This window comes from Larimichthys crocea, chromosome IX (assembly GCF_000972845.2).
Source record: "Larimichthys crocea isolate SSNF chromosome IX, L_crocea_2.0, whole genome shotgun sequence".
NCBI classification, from domain to species: Eukaryota; Metazoa; Chordata; class Actinopteri; family Sciaenidae; genus Larimichthys; species Larimichthys crocea.
In genome coordinates, this window is record NC_040019.1 from 5,803,794 (window position 1) to 5,820,071 (window position 16,278).

A 16,278-nucleotide genomic window follows, 5' to 3' on the forward strand; every position below is an offset into this window, starting at 1 on the left:
TAAACCGTTAACAATGACAATGACGAGGAAGTTTGTGAACACGCCGTGAAAGGAGGCACGTAGTGGGCCAGTCAAGGGAGTGCATCCTCATCTGAACTGATCGCATTTCTCGTCTTCGTCTTCCTCCTCCTCCTCTTTCTCCTCCTCCTCCTCCTCCTTCTCTTCCTCTCCCTTTCTGTTTCTGCAGCTCTGAAGGAAATAAAAGCCAAGGTCCACTGAGAGTGGAGACTGGCTGCAGAAGACTCGCCCACTCTTGGTTACGTTGCGCACGTCTTGGAAAAGAAAAAAGTATACCTGCTCTGACCCAGTCTTGGTTGCGCATCCAGTAAAGGGGGTTTCAGTCTGCATTCTTCCTAAAAAAAAAAAAGAAAACTCAGTTTTAACAAATCATCGACCAGAGATGTCTCTTCATAGGATTTTTCGTGCTGTTATTATGGGACCTCCTGGGTCGGGGAAAGGAACAGTATCTGCGCGCATTACCAAAACTTTTGGACTGAAACACATTTCTAGTGGGGACATTTTGAGAGCAAACATCAACGCAAAAACCGGTAAGACAGCGGTATCCTATCTCAAACATCTAGGCCTACTTAAAGGAAATATACACATGACCTTAAATCAAGTCAAGAGGCTGCAACATAAGATCATTTCAGGTGTGTGTTACCTGGTTGAGAGAAAGACAAAAATGTTCCTCTACATTATGTTTTTTATGGAGGATCTGCACTGTTAGAAACAATCCACACAATTTATTAGCAAGCACAAAACATAAACAGATTATTACACACAAACTCCACTGCAGGAGTGAAAAATAATGTGCACTACTTGGATAAGAGCACCACGCCTGAACCAGTTAGATTTCTTATCATGCTGTGGCATATGCCACTATACTACAGTTTGAAGTGGGATTGGGTAATCTGTGATGTCACCAGACAAGGTCAAAGTGGTTAACAGGGTTATAAAAGCCTGTTGTTTTATGTTTATACTGCAAACACTTGAACTCATCATTACCTGAACTTTGGAAGGAGGCCCACTGTTCCTCAATATCACCTTGGATGAAGGTGTGAAGATAAGAAAGTCTGCTACAAGTGTGTTTTAACAGCCGCATGACAGAGGAACTACTCTGCTGGAGTAGTTTCACAGCAGTAATTGTGAGGTTAAAGCGGGTTTGGAGTTCTCATGCAGTGACTGTATAATCAAGCTTAAACCTTCATTTATGCACACATGCTTTTTCCCCATCATGCCCTGTTATAATAGACCCGTGCAGACATTTTCAAGATCCTCAGTTTAACTAAATCTTTATGTTGTTGGTTGGCAGCTGAGCAGCTCTAGGGGAGCATTTGGCAGCCAAAACAGATCTTCTTATTTAATTCCCCTACTCAGACTTTCCAAAGCAGACCTTGGATCTGAACGAGTGACCTTCTACTTCCTGAGATTGCCTCACTAACCTTCTCACAAGTGACACCGAGCATTTTTCTTGGGTGTGAGCATTGCATACACTCTTCGGATGTCAATACGTTCTTTGCCAAACTAGTCACCACGACACAATTCCTTTACTTTCTTAACACTTTGTGCATAAACACAAAGGACATACAGCGACTGTATATAGAGCAGCCCAGAATAACAGCCTTTCTGGGTAAAAATCCTAATTATTTCCTATATGTAACATACTGTCAGTTTTAACGTTTCCTCTTTCATAGCCACATCAATGCACTGTCAGCTCGTTTCTACAAGGCTTGTCAGGAAATTCCTTTCTTCAGCTGGACTCTGGCCAATTAAAGTGGAAGTGAAAGGAAACAAAAAACTCTTCCTCGACCTCCTAAATCCAGATTATCCTTTTGAAGTTATTTTCCATTAAGTACCTTCAGAGTACAATAAACATCTCTAACATGCCGTCACAGTGCACACATATGTCTCTATTTGATTGTAGCTACAGTATATGATGATTATACTGAGTTAGATGCCATCAGTGCACTGATATTCAAACGGAAATGTTCTGTGCATGATTTTATGCACATTTCTTGTATGTTCTCACCTCTAAAATACATTTCTGTGGTGTTAATGCACAGAATGTCTTTTAAATAATGGACTCCTTACAAACACTGGCAGGGTGGAGGTGGCTAAAAACATACATTTGTCTGGAGAGACCTAATCCCATTAAATGCTTTTGTTAAACAGGACAAGCTAATCTTTTCATGCTGTGATCAAAGTAGCCTTTATAAAATCAAGATTTGATGTGTTGTTCTGTGTGCGTGTGTCAGAGCTCGGTCTGCTGATGAAGTCCTGTATTGATCAGGGTCAGCTGGTACCCGATGACGTCATTTCCCGTCTCATCCTGCGTGACCTGAGAGAAATGGAACAGAACAGCTGGCTGCTCGATGGTAAGAGCTCACAGCACTCATTCCCACTGGATAACAATTGCTAGTAAAAGCGTTAAAAAGGGGTGTCGATTAGCTCAGTTGGTAGAGCATCCACCCTATGTGAGAAGTCCAGCATGGACCAAAATATGGGAGGTGGACTGGTAGCTGGAGAGGTGCCAGTTCACCTCCTTGAGCAAGGCACCAAACACCCCCAACTGCTCACAGGGCGCTCCTCAGGGGGGCTGCCCATCACTCCACCATCTTTCTCCACATTGCATGGTCATGCTCGTGCTCTTTAATTGAAATCCTTCAATAGTTATTTATTTACCTTTTGGCTTTCTCTCCACTCTCTGTCTCTCTACCAGGTTTCCCTCGTACAGTATCCCAGGCAGACGCTCTCGATGACGCCTACACTGTGGATACAGTCATCAACCTCAATGTACCTTTCCAGACCATCAAAGAAAGACTGACCTCTCGCTGGACTCACCTTCCCAGCGGCAGAGTTTACAACACAGATTTCAACCCACCTAAAGTTACTGTAAATACATCTTCTCTTTACCTATTACTAATTTCCTGTTACAGTTTCTGTTTCTGAGTCTTTTCAAACAGAAATGTCCTTGAGCGTTATGTTGGGCTTGTACTGTCAGAACTGCTCACAATTGGTTTCTCTTTTCTCCTAAGAGATTTATCTGAGATTAGTGAATTGTTTCAGGTTTTCTAAACTCCCTCTGCAAAAAAATGAGGTGAGGTCTTGTTGTTCACAAGCTTGCTTCTCTAATCTTTAGGCCACGACTTCCATTTTTTAATAGAATGTCTCATTTTTGTTTCAATAGTGAATGCTTACACCTATTTGTATTTTTTGAAGAGCCATGGGAGCAGGAATGACTTTCATATTCATTGTCACAGTATCAAGTTGCATGTATTATTTAATAATGCACACTACTGGAACTCAGGTGTCTGTTTTCCTTAATTTACTTGTTGTTTTGTGACGATGTGTATCAGCATCTCTCTTGTGCATGCTGCATCTGTTTCCATGACTACGGACAGAGCTCTCTGAGAATTTCAGTCAAATACTTACACTGTCCTGGAAAGGATACTGAGTGTATTGATTATAACAGTAATCATGATAAGATTTGTACGGTTACACTGATCAGGACTTAAGCTCATGTTTCTGTCTAACTGGTGGATGACTCATACCTAATGCTCCTGTGGTCACATGTTCTCTCTGTGTTCCTGTTACATTTATCACATTTATAGTTAATCATTGTCATTGTATACATCAGAGTCCTGTCAGAGAGAGAACAATGAGAGACTAGAATAAAATCAATCAGGTCAAAGGTTTAAAATGTTCTTCTTCTTCAAGTTCTTGAAGTAGTTTTCACCTGTCTTTCAGGAACAGTAAACTCTTAGATGTCATTTCATATAGGTCACCTGTACCTAGTACTTGATCACTTTTCACTTTTTAGAGATTAGCATATTTAATATCTCTTAATTCTGTTGTCAAACTTTACATATCCTCATTGACTAGCACATTTGTGCTACATGAACAAACAAACCAAACCTGTGTAGTAGTATTTCAAATGCAATGTTATGTTTTAATAGTGCAAATGTAGGAATTCATATTTAATTAGTCACTAAAATGTCTTTTATGGTTCAGCTCAGTCTCTCCTGTAAATCAGCTGGTTTGAAAGCCAACACTGTGTTTACATTCCAGTCTCTGAACTGTGTCTGGGAATAGACTGAGCAAATCCTCCGGCTGCGGACTAGTACAATGGCTGGAAGTTACAGTGCCCCAAGCATTTATTAAACAACTCTGTTCAAGCAGGTTTCTGCTGGCAAACAATTAATTTGCTCCTCCCAGAAAGTATTTAAAAAATACTATTACAGAATGTTGTACAGGTTTAGTTTTTAGTTACCAGCAACATTTTTTTAATGTGTTTTCTCCAGGGTTTAGATGATGTGACAGGGGAACCTCTGGTCCAGAGGGACGATGACACACCAGGAACGGTCACACGGAGACTAAAGTCCTATGAGACCCAGACAGAGCCAGTCTTAGAGTATTACAGGTAAGAAAGTACAGATAAATCAAGAAGATGAATTTGCATTACAACATAATATCTCACTCAAGTATACTCCACATGAATGGCTTAACATACTAGAACCGAATGCTTCTGAACCCTGACCTAAGGCTTTCACATTCCTTCCAGTTGCTTGCACGCCTGAACAATTACTTAAGAACCACATTCCAAGAGCAAGTTAATATGCACAAATCCCCATTAATACACATATATTTATCTTTAAGGATTACCTGGCAAAAAAAAACACAGAAGTACAAATACATGTGTGCATGTGGACCCAGTTTGAAAGCGCATGCATCAAAATAGTTATTTCTGGACTAATTAGGCAGGATCTTACTCTGTGTCCCCTCAAACCACAGGGATGCGCTTAGCTTGTGTCCCAGTTTTTTTTTTTTTTTTAACCACAATGGTTGAGAGGCTGTGCATCATTTGAAGGAAGAACATAGTCGAGAGTAGATAGTGACTGCAAAAACTGGTTTCTGTGTTTCTTCCAGGAGTAAAGGTGTGCTACAGACCTTCTCTGGCACAGAAACAAACAAGATCTGGCCACACGTTGAGGCTTTCCTTCACCGAAAACTCCCCACTGCCAACAGGAATGTTGCATAGAAAGCGTGGATAAGAAAGGCACAAGAAGGGATCAAGTTTACCAGCAGAAACCACTCCATACACCGACCAATCAGGTGCCACTTTCTGTGAAACAAGAGGTGTGTAATATAAATCTGATGAATGTTCAAAAAACTAGGAGCAAGCTCATACAGTTTATGTCAGGAAGCAATAGTAAGACTACAGATTCTGTTGGGAAAACTCCACTATGTCAGGACTTTTTTTGCATTACTTTGTCTTGTTTCCACAATGCTGCAAAGTTTTGGAAACTCAGGACGTGTGCATAAAAATCCCTCAAGCATTCGATCTAAGAACTGAAAAATATTGTCTCTTTATTCCATAACGTGCCTTTATAAAGCCAGGAGACGTCATTGAATCAAAACATCCAGATCTGTAACAGCAGAACATCAAGCCTGTGTTCATGAGAAATGTTCAAGGCATGTCCTCTCTGGTGAAAGCAACCAAGGAGAGGAACTGTGCATACATTTTTAACGTTTAGGTTTTCAATTTTTTTAATTCTTGTTATAGTTGGTGGCAGCAAAACAAAAAATTGGGCAAACACAACAATATGTTGAGCTAAATAAGAATCTTTCCAGCTTTTTTTCTTATCCTTTAAATCCTTTTAATCCTTTAAAACCAATATTGCATGGGCTTTTCAGTCCCAATATGGTATAGAACTGGACTGTTTCTTGTGTACATTCAAATGCAATTAAACATATGTGCTCTTTCTTTCTCGGCCATTAAAAACTAAATATAAATAAAGACATGGATAAATAACAAAAACAAGAAATAAGAAATCCAGTCAATGAAAATGACTGCAAGTTATGTAATGTACGGTGTATGATGTTCATTATTCTTAATGCCTGTCTGTCTTTGAGGCAGCTCTAATGATCTGTAAAAGTTTTCCAGAGGTAACAAGTCATTTTTACTGTCCTTGTTTGTGGTCTTGTTCAGTCAGGTTGCCAATCTACACCAATATGCCTCCTGTAAGGATGCTCTATATGATGTTCCTGGTCATAATTAACCAGTGTTTTTTGTGGGCATGTCATAGTTATTTAAGACATCTCATCTCTTGATGACGCAGCCAGTGTTACAGAGCTGGAGAGAGAGAGATCTGATGAATGAAGTTCTTCACAGTTTCCACAGCGACACCATTAAAGTAAAGTGGTGTTCCATTTTTGTACACCATATGGATTAGTCTCTCACCTCCTGCCTACAGGCGTTTGCATCATCATCATCAGTCCAATCACTGTGGCATCAACTGTGAACTTCACATCTGCTGTTGTTATATTTGGCATGTGAACAGACCGTAGAGTGACAGACTGAGGCAACAACCTTGCAGTGCTCTTATGTTGAACTATGGTAGACGAATGTCTGAGGTCTGCCTGTCAAAGAATCATGTAACCACTCACAGATCGCCGAGTTTAGATGGTACAGTGGTATTAAATGCAGAGCTGTAGTCAGAACAATAACATTCTCACATGAGTGTGGAGTGGACAAACGTCTTAAAAGGGAATTACGCCATGTTCTACAAATGATTGTAAATTCACTGTTGCACTTTTCCGTGCCTTCCGCTGCTTTTGAACATGTAACAGGTAGCTCAGTGAATGTAGTTTGTAAATACTTTTTATGCATACGGACCACAGATTGAATAATGTATAAACTGATCACACTTTCTTATACTGAATATTTTTTAATTATTTAATTAAATCAACGTTTAACAGCTTCTTTCGACCACCTCGAGTCTTATTATTAGTGTTGCCTTTTAAAGTACACCACATTGTTTCCATTTTAACCGGATACTTCTTGTTGTGACCAACTCTATACATGTATAATGTTATCTGACATTTAATGTGATTGAACATTTGAAAACCTTAAATAAATGTATTAATGTAGAAGTTTATCATCCTGTTAATAGATCGCAGCGTTCAAGTTTGATCTGCATTTCTGCGTTTTTGTCTTACAATACTGCATTGTGATGTTCAGCCACAGAAATGCTAACTTGCCTTTCATTGTGCTGTAGATTTATGCAACAAATGTTTCCTGAATTGTACCATGCGTATTTCTAAAGACTTGAATATTCAAACGCACATCTCCTCTTCATTGACAGCTTACAACTGTGTCATGAGTGTTGTTGATACTACTGTATGCAGTACATTAATGTAATGTCAGTCATAATAACACAACTGGATAGCTTATTGGTCATTGTTTTAATTTTTGATGTATTGATTTTGACAGTTAACACACCGGCCCCTAAAACAGACATTTTAAAAGAGTACTCCACCGATTCTGCATTGTGCTCCTATAAACACTGTCAGACTCATGATGGACAGTTACAAAAAGAAAAAACATCAGAATCGTCGCAGCAGAAACAAAAGGGCAGAAGATAAGGGTTCGGGTGTCTTATGCCACTAGCAGCTAAAAGCAGCCAAGGCCCTTGAGCCGCTAACTTCAAGGGGAGGTCTGAGAAACGTCTTCTTTCTAAACCCCCTGATGTTTTCAACAATAAAACCAACATTTCTTATATGTATCACACTTTAAGAAGCTCCATCTGGAGCCACAAAAGGCAAAAAACTCAACTTTTGTCAAACGTGTGGTAATAAGTTTATAATATTCCTCAAGAAAATCTGTGTAGTTGGTGACTGTGGGAATGGTTTAATGCTGTTGCATTTTTAGTGTGTAATTACTGCAGGTCTACAAAGAACTGGAGCAGGTGACAACAAGACACAAACATTGAGCACTGGTTTTATATTTGACTTGCTGATGGTGACAGGAGAAGCCAGATCTTACAAAGTGTAACAGGTGATATTCTGAAAGCTCACAGCTCAGTGACAGACAGTCTCAGACCAAGTCTCTCAGTCTTACACTCACAAATTTTGTAATAATCTTAAAATAATTTAGGAAGTTGTGACACCATGGACACTGGCCACAGGTTTGGTACAGCAGCTTAAGCCATACAATAATTTTTGCATAGTTAATAAGTCACCGTGGACAAAACAGTAAGAGAGAAAACAAACAAACAAACAAACAAAAAAAAACACGACTGCTACAGCACAGCACATTGTTTTTCACTGCTTTTATCGGTTTATGTTTTCAGTATTTATGAAAAGCATCAAAATGCCTCACCTCAGCACTTTGCTGAAAATCTGTGAAATAATAGTGAGATGACACCAGGTGCACCGCAAAAAAAACCCAAAACAATGCATCACACAGTGACTTTGAGTTATAACCACATGTACTGTCCTTTAATGCATCGTATGGTATCTTTAACTCCGCGGTATGCAGAAAAAGTCCTACTGATCATGTCGCTCAGCAGGTTTTCACACTGATTTTGGCTGTCTTGTTAAAACAAAAAGTATCAGCGGGACAGTTAATTGGAAGCCTGATAAATTTGGAACAAAACTCAACAAATAAAAAAAGTGAACAAAAAGTCTCAAACGACAGAATACAAAAGAAAAACAAAGAAAACGTGTCACACAACTCAAAAAACAAGCTCGGCTTAAAGCCTGCCTGTAAAATCATTTCACACGGACCACTTTTTTTTTTTTTTTTTCCCCCCTCCCTTTCTTTTTTTTTAAGCCATTTCTGGTTTGAAAAGAGAAATATAAAGTGCAGGACACATTCAGATGAATTCAGAGAGAGCTCCTCTCTGCATACAAATGTACAGTAAAAGTCTTTTGCGGAGAACTCAGCCCTTTTTTTCTCCCCCTCATCCCTTCCATGCTCCTCTTCTCGGGAGTAGATACCAGAATCGAGAACTTTTAACACTGACGACAGTCTCCACGGAGCACTTTTGTTTAAGGAAACTGGCGGTTGGGACACAGCTTCAGATGCTGGTTACAGACGGCAAGCTGATGAAGAAAAACGTTACTAAAAAACAAAAACACACAAAGGCCGCACAGGCCTCGTAAACCTTTTACGACGGATTTGAACTCTATCAGCTGTTTGCCAGTTGACATTTGAGGCTTCGATTATGTGAATGCCTGGTCAGATAAACTCCAAGGGAATAACAACTAAACCGACAAATGTAGTGCCCTAATCACACCGGACATTACCACGCCCAGATAATACCTGGATGTGGAGAATTCACATTCAGCACAAAGATTGTCTCAGATCATTTAAATTAGGCCGACTTTGCTCCTCTGAATCGCATGATCGCACTGAAGGCGGAGCGCTTTGTCATGTAATAAATGCTGAGTTATTATATTGCGTACATACTAAAAAAAAAAGCATGCACTATTCTCTTAAGCTCATTATTCGGCTTTGCTTTATGTCAAAGAAGCAAGGGACTGTTGTTCTGAAAGGCTGGATGGATTTCTGTCAGAGTGCACGAGAATAACTGTCATCTTGTAGAAATTCAACTGATGCTGTTACGATTAACTGTAGGCATTATGTGTACTGGTTGAATTTAGACAAATCTGTCTGCAAACTTAAAGAGGACAGATGTTTCATGGCAGATGTAAAAGGAGGTAGTCTGATTACTTGTGCACTTAGCTGGACTCTCCAGACAACACTAGGAATACATTTAAAACACTCTTGTCTCACCTTCCCGGAGACGAATGAATAACAAACATAAAAATGTCCAATGTTTTACTTCGAGCAACAAGTAAGGACTCGAAGGAGTGACAACAAATCGGGCAATGATGCGGATAAAAGTTAAAACATTTGCACCGACATGATCTGTTCATTTCAGACAACTGTGAGTCAGCGACCGATCTACCCACACACACACACACTGCATTATTTATCCTCTTATGATAATGAGAAACCTGTGGGACTGTGTCAACATGCATCAGCTGGGAGTCCGAAAGCCAAAGCCTGCAGGGTGTATGCGACCCGAGACCTTCTAATCTAACCTTTTCACTTCAATTTTATTTTGTACTAGCCTGACGAGTGAAATACTGAAGACACAAATCTAAATAACGAGTGTTCTCTGTATTTTGTTACAGATTCACACGTTGCACCGTTAAACAGAGACAGACTGCTCTTTGCTCATTAGGATTCAGCAAGCGGGTTAGCTTTTAGTGAGACAGTTTACAATGAAATATGTAAAAGCACGTCTTTTACCAAATACAATAAACGTACGACAGTTGTCAAGAGAAGGACCAATGAATTGAAAGCTTTCCGGTAAAGAGATTTCTCTCTTTCATACCAACAGCCTCACCTTCAGGTGAACTGTACTCCAAACATGCTCAGCAGTGCCTCATCATACGCATGTATCACACCTACTGAGTAACCACTGTCTCTCTGTACACTGGACCTGTAGACACATGATCAGATCCTCCTAAGTTCTGCTTTAGGTATTACCTAACTGACTTTACTGGTTTAGTATTCTTTGTGTTGTCTGGAGTTTGCGTAATTTGTCAGTTTGTTTTGCAAAGGATAAAAAAAAAGGACTCCATCTGTTAAAACCAGGGTTATGGCACAACACATGCATTCAGCTGGCAAGAGACACCATGGCCAAACCAGTGGCTCCACTGATTGATAAGGTCTCTGTTGGTTCCTGCTCTGCACTGGTGTTTGTCAGCCTGGTTTGCTGCGTTAAGGGCGCTTTAAAACTCAGGTAGTTCCTAAAAATGGGGAGAGACGATGGAAAATGGAAGAGCAGAGTGGGCCACTTCTACAATCCCTAGGAGGTCTCCATCATGCGCATATCGTCCGTTTCTGTCGAGTCGTCCTTTGTCCATCTCCCTGTGCTTGTCCACAATCCGGCCTCTATGCATCGCTTCGTCGGATACTCTGCCACCTGGTGGAGGGAGAGAAAGACAAGAGGGTCCAATAAAGATCCAATAAAAGCGCACAGTGGTGAGGAATGTCAGGCAAAAAACTAAATCAAAAATAGGTTTAAAACAGAGCTGGAGAGACACTGGGGGATTAAGCTACCATCACCTCATCAGAGGATTACGATGGTTATGCAACTGCACTCTGCCTCTTAAACATTTAACACACTGATCTGAGATGAAGCTACAACCCTGATTCCAAAAACTCTTTCAAAAAAAAAACTATTTGAAATGTGGACCACAGCACACTTTTCCAAAACTGTGTCAGTCCACCTCAGATATATTTCTGGATGTTGTTGGTAAATGGCGTTCTCCTGAATGCTCTGAATCTTTTAATGATATTAACAACTGTAGCCAATGAAATCTCTAAATTTACACAACTTTTCAAGTCTTTTGTTGCCCCTGTCTTAAATTTTTTGGGATTGTGTTGCAGGCGTCAAACACAGAATTAGTTTACATTTCCGAAAAAATAATAAAGTTTGTCAGTTTGAAGATTAAAAAGACCTAATCTTTGCACTGTATTCAATTGAATATAGATTAAAAATGATTTGCAAATCATCTCATTCCGTTTTTAATTTACATCCTGCAGTCACTCCTCGGGGACTAACGGAGTTTAAAGTAAGGAGAGATGCACAAATTCCAAAGCAGGAGCTGGAGAGTCGAGCTTTAGTTTCAACTGGCTCTTTTCTCTGCGTTCTTTTTTTTCTTCCCCCTCTTCTCTCTGAGTAGATGTTTGGCCACTATTCAAGCTGTGGGGCCAGCAGGGGGGAGAAGGCCTCATTGTCTCTCACTCACAAAAGCCTTTCAAACTACAAAGATTAAAGTTTACTAGATAACTTTCACACTCTACTTCATCTGAATATTGAAATACTTCCTTTCATGCCTGTTATTTGTTTACAGTGTCATATATAATAAAGTCCTTTTAATGTGAATGAGACCGACAACTCAGGGCTCCAGGGAGTGACCATTTGGTCCTCCTTCTCTTTAAAATGGCAGAGCTGGTAAAGCTCCACTCATGCATCTGGGGAACATAATTATCTCTGAGATACCTGAGCTGCTGACACAATGATTCAGAGCACTGCAGTGGAAAAAAGGATATCTGAAAATGTTTAGTTTAGTGGCTTTTCCCTTTGCACTCCAGCTAGATTATTATTAAGTTTTAGGCTGGGACAAGTGTTGGAAAAAATTGAAGCTGGTGAATCAGCAAAATGAAAAGTTATTTTCTGACTGTTTTATAGTGGTTACGTTCAGCACAAATAACACACAGGTTTTTTCCGTTACTTTAAACGGGGGTAGTGCGTTATAGCTGCAGGGAGGGGCCAACAACAACCTGCGGCGTAGAAATTAAGTCATATTCAGCTTTTTGGAGAAACGCAACCCGACATCATGCTGCGGTGGCCAATCAGACCGGCACAACTCCCACACAGTCAGGCTGAAATGTCACCGAAACTGAGCACTAAACAGGTGTAGTTCATAGACTAAACTATGATACTCTACCTGTTGTATTTTAGTTTTGTTTATTTCGTGTTTCCCAGCTTGTACGCCTGGGACATCAAATGAGAGTCAGTGAGTGCCTGTATTGAGAGACCTGATGACTTAGCGTAATAAAAGTCATTTTCTGATTTTTCATATGGTTTGTGTTCAGCACAATTAAGCACATCCCCCAGCACACCGACTCCCCACATACTGGCTCACAACTGTGAGAGCCCTGCAACGCACGATTTAGTCTGAATACAACGAAAAGACAGGTCTTTCCATTCACTTGATTGGGGGGTAGTGCAGTTTGAGTGTGGTGGTGGTTGAACAAGTAGAGCCACCCATTCAGAGCAAATCAGGCACTGCAGCAAATAGCTGCATGGTTGGGTGTCTTTATTTGTGCTGGACACGACTGCTACAAAACAATCAGAAAGCAACTTTTTTATTCCGCGGATTCACTACAGATTTCAATAGCAGCGCTCCTTCACGTTCACTCACTGTCTATGTTGCTCGACCAATGACCAATTTTACTGTCTAGGAGAAGTTGGGCTTTCAAATTACATAAGACAACAAAAAAAGTCTGCAAAGTTTCTGGTGTGTTGATAAAAAAAAAAAAAAATTTTTTTTTTTTTGGCAGCTGCCATGGTTACAAGTGCTCACTTGTGCAGTCTACTCATAATTCCCACAAGTCCTTCTCTGGTGCACTGTAATGAAAAACGGTGGTGTCACGCACACGCACACGCGCACACACCCACACACACCCCCACACACACCCACCCACACCCACCCACACCCACACACACGTCATAGAACTGAACATATGTTAAATAAAAATAATTTGCACATGACAATATAACTAAGATTTAACATCCAACAATCAAACTAAAGATGACCCCCTAAAGTTGTGAGATCTATATATGAGATAACTAATATACAACAGCTCAATGGTGCCATCTTACAGCTGTTTGGGGTAACTGCAATAGCTGCTTATGAGTCTCAGCAGCTTTGGGAAAAACAAGAGAGACTTACTGGAGGTAAAGAGTCCAGAGCTTCTTTGGGGTTGAGCCTGCAGTTTGTGCCAGTGTTCTGTTGTTGTTCAAGGCTGTTGACTGTGTCACTTTTACACTTCACTACATATTCTTTCACTCTGTGTTTGAAGGCCTCAAGCTCTGTATGGAAGACTTCTAAGTAGACGTCTTGTCCGTCCTACAAAGCAACAATATAAAAAAAACATTATTTCCTGCAGGTTGGTTCAGCACATTCATACGCAGTGTTAATCAGACGTGTGCATCTTACTTTGGCTTTGTGGAAGAACTGTCTGAAGCAGCCTCGAGGATCCTGCTGAGAGTTCGAGGCCATCTCCAAGATGAACTGCATGACTACAGCTTGGTGCGCCACCTGCTCCATCAGTGCTTCTTTCTGCGAGACACAAAACAATAAACTGATTGTGTGCGTTCATTTTCATTTTAGGTCTCATGTTTTATCTCTTGAGGGATACAATATTCAGAATTCTGTGTCTAATACCTAAAAAAACAAACACCAGCCTTACCCCTTCTTGCTGCAGTCTCATAGACCACAGGATTAAGTAATTGGCCGTTTCCTCACAGATGAGCTGAGGCATGTCTGCGAGGAATCTCTGACTGTCGTCCCATCTCCGCAACATACCTGATGAATGGATGAAAATCCTATCAGTTGTTTGTTTTGTTTTCTGAAGACGTTGATGTGTGTATGTATATATGTATGTGTTGGAGAAAAAAAACAGATGATTGCTATACTGTTCTGTGAGAACGCTACCAATGTTACCATGTACAACTCATGAGAAGTTAGTAATTATTCAGCTAGTTGACTGGCAGAGCCTGCTTTCTCATGGTAACATCATTTTCCAAAAGCATCCAATATATTCCAATACTGATTAAATTCCTTTCAGCACAGACACTTCATGCTTTTATACCATTAAAATAAACGTGTCTGTTGTCTTTGCTGCAATAACCTAACAGGACTTTACATACAAAGTGCCGATGATTTGGATAAAACATCAACCATTGTGTAACTATCAGGAGCTGACTGAAGATGATGACTTCTTCTGCCACAGTAATGTGTTGAGATGAAAGTCCTGCATGAAACTTATTCATTAAAAAGAGGCACATGTAATGCTGAATAACATGGCAACTTCATCTTCATGACATGTTGAAGAGCTAAATAATGAGATTTTGAACAAACTACACACAACCTTTTTTTTTTTTTTAATTATTAGATTGAAACTTCTTACTAGAAACTTCAGATTTTGGCATCTTACGTACCAAAATGCCTGAGCTCTTGCTCATACTTTTGAAGAAACGTCTTGCACTTGTCCTGATCCATTTCTACAGGCTGACTTTGGACATTGATGATACTCTGGAGGAGAGAAAAGACATTAACTGTTGATAACACTACTACACGGTCTGTAAAAGGTTTGTTGTGATGTTAATAGACGTCTATAAATTCTAACTGATCTCATTGAACCTTTACAATCATGACAGAGTTCCAGGTTCCCAGTCATAATTTTTGTTTGCACACTCACCTTATCAAAAACGTTCCAACTCCCGACAGCTCCCAGCACAGGACTGCGGCTGGGCTCCAGACTTCCCAGCATGCTCTCCTTGCGGCGCCACTCCTCCTCGGTGTGCGTGAGCTCCGTGGGGCAGGCCAGAGTCCGAGCGCGCTCCTGCTCCAGGGACTCTGAGCTGTGGACGCCAAGTGAACACAGCTGATCCTGTGCCTCGGCCAGTCTCCAGCTCGAGACGATGGAGGCCTTTACGCAGCGCTGCTGGCTCTGGCACAGTGACGCCATGGCACAGTCACAAATGTGCGATGATGGCGACTGGTGAGAGAGGGCAAACGGAAGAAAATTTAACAGTATAACCTCATTTATTACACGCCGACAGTTGCTGCTGTTTGTACAAATCAGGGCAGGGAAATCCTGTTTAGGAAACCAGACAGAAATCACAGTGCACACGCCACATGCAAGAATATCCCTGTGCGGTAACGCATTTTAATTTGTTTAAACAGTCAGTGTGAGGATTAGATGAAACACGCGGACGTGCCCACAAGGGGAGGTCACGATAATAACATCCCCCCCTGATGGGAGTGGATTGGCTCCATTAGGACCTAACAGCTGACACCTCAAAGTGCCTGCTCACTCTGAGTCACAAGCCAAATGTGGGCCACTGGCATTTAAGCTTTCATGACCACCGACCATGCTGTGTTTAATCCAGGGTGGGGCAAAGGGAAGCTAAAAATAAAAATAAAACGTATCCATGGAAACAGCCACATACATATTGTAGTCAACAGCTTTTTAGGGTTTGCATCAGGTTAGCATGCAGTCTGGTGTTTTACATGAGAGTTGTTGGTGAGCTGCTCCCTCCAATGACACATGGTCGAAGCTATAAACTGGGCACTACTGAAAAACAAACACTAGCCAATAGTTTTCTAACTGTCGCGCAGTCAAACTTGAACTAACTTCAATGATCAAACAGGCTTAGCTCGTTAGCACGTTTTAATACCGAGCCCAGTAAAAGCTTCACGTCTTGGACTTGTTACCTGTTGGTGAGGATAAACACAGCTGAAGCCCCTCGCTGTTGAAGCTGGGTCACTGCTGGACTCTTCTGCGTTTCCCAGCCACTCCATCACTGCTTAGCAACTAGCTGCTGCTGGCTAGCTCCGCTGCTGTGTGTGTGTGTGTGTGTGTGTGGGGTCCGCTAGCTGGCTAAAGCTAGCCGTGAAGCAGCGCTGCTCTCTCTCTGATCAGCTGTTCGCCAGAGTTACGTCTGATGTTAGTGTCAGGCTGGAAAGTCAGCAGGACCGACTGACGGATACGAGTCACCACGACGGAGGGGGGGAGGGAGTTCAGCTCCTGTACACCACAATAACAATAACAACAACAACGTTTAGCCACAGTAAAGAAAACAATCACTGGTTGATCCAAGTAACGCGGCTACGTCTATTTAA

At 41.0% G+C, this 16,278-nt stretch overlaps 2 protein-coding genes across 2 annotated transcripts; one reads left to right on the forward strand and one right to left on the reverse strand.

The window, feature by feature from the left end:
- Positions 1–169: 169 nt before the first annotated feature.
- On the forward strand, positions 170–8,032 carry ak3 (adenylate kinase 3). The gene is made up of 5 exons (XM_010752393.3): positions 170–548; positions 2,256–2,375; positions 2,720–2,892; positions 4,302–4,420; positions 4,927–8,032. The coding sequence occupies exons 1-5, from the start codon at positions 401–403 to the stop codon at positions 5,036–5,038; spliced, it is 672 nt and encodes a 223-aa protein (XP_010750695.3). The 5' UTR covers positions 170–400; the 3' UTR covers positions 5,039–8,032.
- cdc37l1 (cell division cycle 37-like 1) lies at positions 5,268–16,278 on the reverse strand. Its single transcript, XM_010752392.3, has 7 exons — positions 15,871–16,278; positions 14,852–15,151; positions 14,592–14,685; positions 13,841–13,956; positions 13,588–13,710; positions 13,321–13,497; positions 5,268–10,781 (listed from the first exon to the last, which is right to left on the reverse strand). Exons 1-7 carry the CDS (start codon positions 15,955–15,957, stop codon positions 10,665–10,667), a joined length of 1,014 nt encoding a protein of 337 aa, XP_010750694.3. The 5' UTR covers positions 15,958–16,278; the 3' UTR covers positions 5,268–10,664.